General features: G+C 55.9%; 1 protein-coding gene across 1 annotated transcript; it reads left to right on the top strand.

Moving 5' to 3' along the window:
- Positions 1-25: 25 nt before the first annotated feature.
- Positions 26-5,067, top strand: PEX19 (peroxisomal biogenesis factor 19). The gene is made up of 8 exons (XM_072114839.1): positions 26-178; positions 804-919; positions 1,015-1,180; positions 1,396-1,481; positions 1,561-1,722; positions 1,810-1,974; positions 4,006-4,050; positions 4,543-5,067. The coding sequence occupies exons 1-8, from the start codon at positions 127-129 to the stop codon at positions 4,621-4,623; spliced, it is 873 nt and encodes a 290-aa protein (XP_071970940.1). The 5' UTR covers positions 26-126; the 3' UTR covers positions 4,624-5,067.
- Positions 5,068-7,287: the final 2,220 nt, after the last annotated feature.

The following is a 7,287-nucleotide window of genomic DNA, read 5'->3' on the forward strand; positions in this document are numbered from 1 at the left end:
GTCAGGTATGGGCAAAAGTCACGTGACGCGGTCAAACGCTCCCCCCCTTTACCCCGTCCATATTGTGGTCACATGGCTATGACGTCACGAGAGTCCTTTTAACCCCTCTAGGAAATCCGATCTACCATGGCGGCCGGAGCTGGGGGCGAGGACAAGGAGCTGGAGGAGCTGCTGGACAGTGAGAGCGGGGGGCGCGGGCTAGTGCTCTCTGGTGTCAGCCTGCAGCTGACAGGTCCCGAGGCTGTGCTCACACACTTAGCGTTTGAAACGCGCTTTGGACGTTTGCAAACGGCGTTTAAACGCTGTCACAGCCCCCGTTGGGTTTCAAACGCGTTGTGTGAACGCAGTCTGAGTATTTTGAGGGAGGGGGGGTATTTGCATGCTATTGCTCTCTGATGTCAGATTTTGTAGTCTGGCTGTTGGTTCTTGCTGTGATCTATGATGAGCTATTTCTCTCTGGTGTCAGATATTCTGTACTCCATACTGCACAGGGGGTGTCATTTGTCCTCTATATGATTTATGATGAGCTATTGCTCTCTGGTGTCAGATATTCTGTACTCCATACTGCGCAGGGAGTGTCATTTGTCCTATATCTGATCTATGATGAGCTATTACTCTCTGGTGTCAGATATTCTGCATTCCGTACTGCACAGGGAGTGTCATATGTCCTTTGTATGGGCCTAGGTGGGTTATTGCTCTCTGATGTCAGGTTTTGTATTTCTATTGTTGCTTCCCATTATGGTTTACGATGAGCTATTACTCTCTGGTGTCAGGCACAGGATCACATGTTATCTCTATGACAGGTGCACTTGATGATTTTGAGAAGACCAGCATCCCCCCTCCTCCTCCTCCTGCTTCAGCCTCAGACCAATCTGCAAAGCCCGCTACAGCAGAGAGGCCGCCCGCAGATGCTGCCAAGGTAAGACCACCCCGCTAATTGTCCTGGAGGCCGTGCCCGGGTAACGGGGGGGTCATATTTGGTTCCCCCATTCCCCTGTGTCTTGTCCCCCGCAGGACGCGCTCTTCACATCGCAGGAGAAGTTCTTCCAGGAGCTGTTCAGCAGTGAGCTGGCAGCGCAGGCCACCGAGGAGTTTGAGAAGGCCATGAAGGAGCTGGCCGAGGAGGAGCCCCACCTGGTCGAGCAGTTCCAGAAGTTGTCTGAGGCCGCTGGAAAAGTGGGTAAGACTCCAGAGGGGGTAAAGGTTGTCAGATGTCAACACTCAGCCAGGGGGGCAAAGGTCAGAGTCTACCTCATGGTGTAAAGATCCCCACACGATTCGTGGCATTGCAGCTCAGTTAGTTATAAATAAGGTCTACCTGCAGTACCATACATGACCTGCAGACAGTGGTGGCGCTGTTAACAGAAGATGTTTTGTTTTCTCTTTTATCCGCAGGAAGCGATGAAAATTCACAGCAAGAATTTACGTCTTGCCTAAAGGAGACTCTGACGGGACTGGCCAAGAATGCCAATGAATTGCAGGTCAGATTCGCAAGACCCCTAAGCCCTGCTTATAAGAGGGTCCACAGCGCCCCCTAAAATGTCCCTTTTGTAATTCTAGAATTCGAGCCTGTCAGAGGAAGAGCTGTCCCGCGCCATGGAAGGACTGGGCATGGATGAGACAGAGGGGGAAGGGAACATCCTCCCATTCATGCAGAATATCATGCAGAACCTGCTGTCTAAGGAAGTCCTCTACCCCTCCCTCAAGGAGATCACAGAGAAGGTGGTCCTGTCCCCCAATATACTGAGCTTTGTAAGGGCCGGTGGCCATATTGGATGTAGGTCTGACATGTTCTCCCCTGTTACGCAGTTCCCTGAATGGCTGCGGACAAACCAGGAGACTCTGCCCCCGGAGGAGTACCGCAAGTACCAGGAGCAGCACAACCTGATGGCCCGGATCTGTCAGCACTTCGAGACTGAGCCGACGGGAGAGGAGGCGACCAGGTTTGAGGCAGTCATGGATCTCATGCAGCAGGTGACCATGATGAGTGGCAGAGAAGGGGCCACAAGGAGGGTCTCTGGGGGGACTGAGGTTGATGGGCTTCTTCTTTGAGTCAGGAAAAGCAGGGTCTGACGCTCTTGTTCCTTGGGTGTGGGCTGTTGCCTCTTGGGTAAGGGTGAGAAAGGGCTTATGGATTCTGTACCTCTGAGGCCGTAACAACTCCCTTCTTTTTCTCTGGTCCCGAACAAGATCAGGCTGACATTGCACTTCATTGTACCAGGCTGACCCTCTCTCTTCTCTAGGATGAGACAAGGGGGCTGGCATTCTACTTCCTCACTGTGGCGGGACGAGCAGTGGGGCAACACTCTTCCTCTTCTCGGGGGCGGGAGCAGGCGTGGAATGACGTCCTTTGCCCTCTTCTCGGGGGCGGGAGCCGGCGTGGGATGGCGCCCTCTGTCCTCTTCTCGGGGGCGGGAGCAGGCGTGGGATGGCGCCCCTCTGTCCTCTTCTCGGGGGCGGGAGCAGGCGTGGGATGGCGCCCCTCTGTCCTCTTCTCGGGGGCGGGAGCAGGCGTGGGATGGCGCCCCTCTGTCCTCTTCTCGGGGGCGGGAGCAGGCGTGGGATGGCGCCCCTCTGTCCTCTTCTCGGGGGCGGGAGCAGGCGTGGGATGGCGCCCCTCTGTCCTCTTCTCGGGGGCGGGAGCAGGCGTGGGATGGCGCCCCTCTGTCCTCTTCTCGGGGGCGGGAGCAGGCGTGGGATGGCGCCCCTCTGTCCTCTTCTCGGGGGCGGGAGCAGGCGTGGGATGGCGCCCCTCTGTCCTCTTCTCGGGGGCGGGAGCAGGCGTGGGATGGCGCCCCTCTGTCCTCTTCTCGGGGGCGGGAGCAGGCGTGGGATGGCGCCCCTCTGTCCTCTTCTCGGGGGCGGGAGCAGGCGTGGGATGGCGCCCCTCTGTCCTCTTCTCGGGGGCGGGAGCAGGCGTGGGATGGCGCCCCTCTGTCCTCTTCTCGGGGGCGGGAGCAGGCGTGGGATGGCGCCCCTCTGTCCTCTTCTCGGGGGCGGGAGCAGGCGTGGGATGGCGCCCCTCTGTCCTCTTCTCGGGGGCGGGAGCAGGCGTGGGATGGCGCCCCTCTGTCCTCTTCTCGGGGGCGGGAGCAGGCGTGGGATGGCGCCCCTCTGTCCTCTTCTCGGGGGCGGGAGCAGGCGTGGGATGGCGCCCCTCTGTCCTCTTCTCGGGGGCGGGAGCAGGCGTGGGATGGCGCCCCTCTGTCCTCTTCTCGGGGGCGGGAGCAGGCGTGGGATGGCGCCCCTCTGTCCTCTTCTCGGGGGCGGGAGCAGGCGTGGGATGGCGCCCCTCTGTCCTCTTCTCGGGGGCGGGAGCAGGCGTGGGATGGCGCCCCTCTGTCCTCTTCTCGGGGGCGGGAGCAGGCGTGGGATGGCGCCCCTCTGTCCTCTTCTCGGGGGCGGGAGCAGGCGTGGGATGGCGCCCCTCTGTCCTCTTCTCGGGGGCGGGAGCAGGCGTGGGATGGCGCCCCTCTGTCCTCTTCTCGGGGGCGGGAGCAGGCGTGGGATGGCGCCCCTCTGTCCTCTTCTCGGGGGCGGGAGCAGGCGTGGGATGGCGCCCCTCTGTCCTCTTCTCGGGGGCGGGAGCAGGCGTGGGATGGCGCCCCTCTGTCCTCTTCTCGGGGGCGGGAGCAGGCGTGGGATGGCGCCCCTCTGTCCTCTTCTCGGGGGCGGGAGCAGGCGTGGGATGGCGCCCCTCTGTCCTCTTCTCGGGGGCGGGAGCAGGCGTGGGATGGCGCCCCTCTGTCCTCTTCTCGGGGGCGGGAGCAGGCGTGGGATGGCGCCCCTCTGTCCTCTTCTCGGGGGCGGGAGCAGGCGTGGGATGGCGCCCCTCTGTCCTCTTCTCGGGGGCGGGAGCAGGCGTGGGATGGCGCCCCTCTGTCCTCTTCTCGGGGGCGGGAGCAGGCGTGGGATGGCGCCCCTCTGTCCTCTTCTCGGGGGCGGGAGCCGGCGTGGGATGGCGTTCTTCTCCCTTATTATCTTGTTTTATTTTGTGTATTTCAGCTGCAGGAGCTCGGGCATCCTCCCAAGGAGTTGGCAGGAGATTCGGTAAGTTAAACCTTAACCCTGCACTGACCCCTTATCGTTTTTTTTACTCCAGTCACAGCCAATGCTGAAGACTTTAGGGAACCCTCCCCATATAAAGCGGTTCTCTATCTGCACTGCATGCTGGGTATTAGCTTTTGCTTCAGGTTTCTCCTCTCAGCGATGCTGTTTTGCCTGTGGCCTGCATGTATAAATAGATGATGGGTGTCATACTCCCCCCTTTGCTTGCTATTTGAGGCCGTGGCTCGCTGTGATACGACGCCTGCTCTGACCCCTTTTGGCTTCTTGGCTCTGTCTTGCATCTAGTAACTCTGCTTTCAGTCTGTGGGAGGGAGCAGAAATGTTGTGTCCTACTCCCCCTATTGGGTGGGACTGGAGGTGCCTTATAACATGTGGTCTGGACTGGAATATCTCTTTCAGTAACTGAAATACATTCTGCCGCATCATCAGAGCAGGTAGGTTCACTCTCTGGTTGACGATTTGATTATTTTCCAGCCACCGGGGTTGAACTTTGATCTGGAAGGAATGAACCTAAACTCCGGAAGTGCCAGCGGTGAACAGTGCCGGATTATGTGACCCCAGAACTGCAGCGGAGGATTCAGCACACAGCGAGAGGTCGGCCTCCATCTTTGGTCTGGTGAAGGATTGTGGGTAGAAGCTTTAGGATGGATACTAATGTGCACAACCTCTGACACCAGCGAGCACACCCATTGGCCGAAGACTGCGAAACGCGTTTGCAGGGACAGTCCCGCGTCTTACCTGAGGCTGCCTTACTAATAATACCGCCGGCTCCTCCCGGTGACAGAAACGCATGTAGGAAAGACTTCTCTGCCCCCTGTGACTACTCTGTATAATAACCCTCCCCCCACCAGTGCCCAAATAACTGCGGACTAGAGGGGGCGCTCCGATGCTCATGGTAATGCTGCTCTGTACACCTGTGAGTTACCCGGTGCCTCGTGCCTCACTGATATCATCGGTTTCTATAGAAGAGAAATAAATAAATCTTGACTGAGCCTATTACAGGGCGGTGACTCTGCCCATATCCTTAAAAAGGGAGTGAGCCGGGGCCTCGTGCACACCAACTACAGGTACCACCTGATATATTTTAAAAATAAAACCCATGTCCTTTGTGAAATGGCCCTGACATCTGAGCTTTAGGGTGGATATCACCACTAGGTGTGACAGAATGTCCTGTACCATGGCTCCCCACATCATCACACCAGAAGGGGGCATTGTGTCCTCCTATTACTACTAGGGGTGACTGTCCTATACCGTGGCCCCCACATCATCACACCAGCAGGGGGCAGTGTGTCCTATTACTACTAGGGGTGACTATCCTATACCGTGGCCCCCCACATCATCACACCAGCAGGGGGCAGTGTGTCCTATTACTACTAGGGGTGACTATCCTATACCGTGGCCCCCACATCATCAGACCAGCAGGGGGCAGTGTGTCCTATTACTACTAGGGGTGACTATCCTATACCGTGGCCCCCACATCATCAGACCAGCAGGGGGCAGTGTGTCCTCCTATCACTACTAAGGGTACCTGCCTGTCCTGTACCATGGCTCTCAACATCATCACACCAGCAGGGGGCAGCGTGTCCTATCACTATTAGGGGTGACTGTCCTGTACATTGGCTTATCACACCAGCAGGGGGCAGTGTGTCCTGTTACTACTAGGGGTGACTGAGTGTCTTGTACCATGGTTGCCACATCAACAGACCAGCAGAAGGCATTGTGCCCTCTTTTTACTACTTAGGGGTAAAATATCCTATACCATGGCTCCAACATCATCACACCAGCAGGAGCCAGTGTGTCCTCCTATCACTACTAGGGGTGCCCGACTGACCTCAGCCATGGCTCCCTACACCAGCAGGGGGCAGTGTGTCCTCCTATCACTACTAGGGGTAACTGTCCTATATCATGGCTCCACACATCATCATACCAGCAGGGGGCAGTGTCCTCCTATCACTACTAGGGGTAACTGTCCTATATCATGGCTCCACACATCATCATACCAGCAGGGGGCAGTGTCCTCCTATCATTACTAGGGGTAACTGTCCTATGCCATGGCTCCCTACACCATCACACCAGCAGCGGGCAGTGTGTCCTCCTATCACTACTAGGGGTAACTGTCCTATATCATGGCTCCACACATCATCATACCAGCAGGGGGCAGTGTATCCTCCTATCACTGCTTGGTGGTGACTGTCCTATACCATGGCCCCCACATCATCACACCAGCAGGGGCAATGTGTCCTCCTATCACTTCTAGGGGTGACTATCCTATACCATGGCCCCCACAGTGCAAACATCTGTTCTTTTCGGTGCAGGCAAACAAATAAATCTGACAGATGCATCGTCTGCCCAAAAGACAGAAAATTTGGGTGCAAACACTATAATACACCGGAGATCAAACACACAATTTCCTTAATGTTGCGGTCATTGTGTCGTCCTATCCGGGCCTATCACATATGCATTTGTATACAAACACAAGCAATTGGCGATCAGCACCCTTATGTATTTTCTTATAGTCTAAATGTAAGACACTGGGTGCCGATTGCCGAAACAAACGCATATGTGATCGGCACGGACCAGTGCGTTTCGATTCCGTAACATAATATGAACGCGTGAGGGCAGCCTATAAAACACTGATCACGTTCAGATCCCTGCACGTTATTCGCGTTATTCTGGCACCTGGTCCTAATTCCCTTAATTATCTTACTAATCCGATGTAACTGGTGCCAAACTTTCCAGTTTTCTCCAACGTTGCAAAAATGTTGTGCCGTTCGGAAGTGACTAAAACCCTCCGGCAGCAGGTTGTCCAGATGACGGCCAAAGGGGTGACCCTCATTCAAGAGAGGACAGGATAATGCGGAGAATCTCCATGGGTAATTGTTTCCACGCTGCAGCTGGAATTGCTCGCCAGTGCAGCACTGAACAGGTTAAGGATCTGTCTCGTCATGCTGAAAGCAGTGACCAAACCGCTCATTAGCCATAAGAATCAGAAGACTTGACTCGCCTTGGGTGAGGAGCATTTTGTGTGGACAGAGGAGAAGTGTCCAAAATTCAATTTACTGATGAAAGTAAGTTTCATTTATTTGGATCTGATAGGAAACATTCTGTACTTCCAAACACTGGGAAAAGACTGAACCAAAAGTGTTTTCTGCATTAATCCTGTGATTGCGTTAAAAATCTGATGGCGCGTGAGCACTGCCATCTTAATTTTGATCGCCG

Source organism: Engystomops pustulosus, chromosome 7, assembly GCF_040894005.1.
Source record: "Engystomops pustulosus chromosome 7, aEngPut4.maternal, whole genome shotgun sequence".
In the NCBI taxonomy this organism is placed as follows: Eukaryota; Metazoa; Chordata; class Amphibia; order Anura; family Leptodactylidae; genus Engystomops; species Engystomops pustulosus.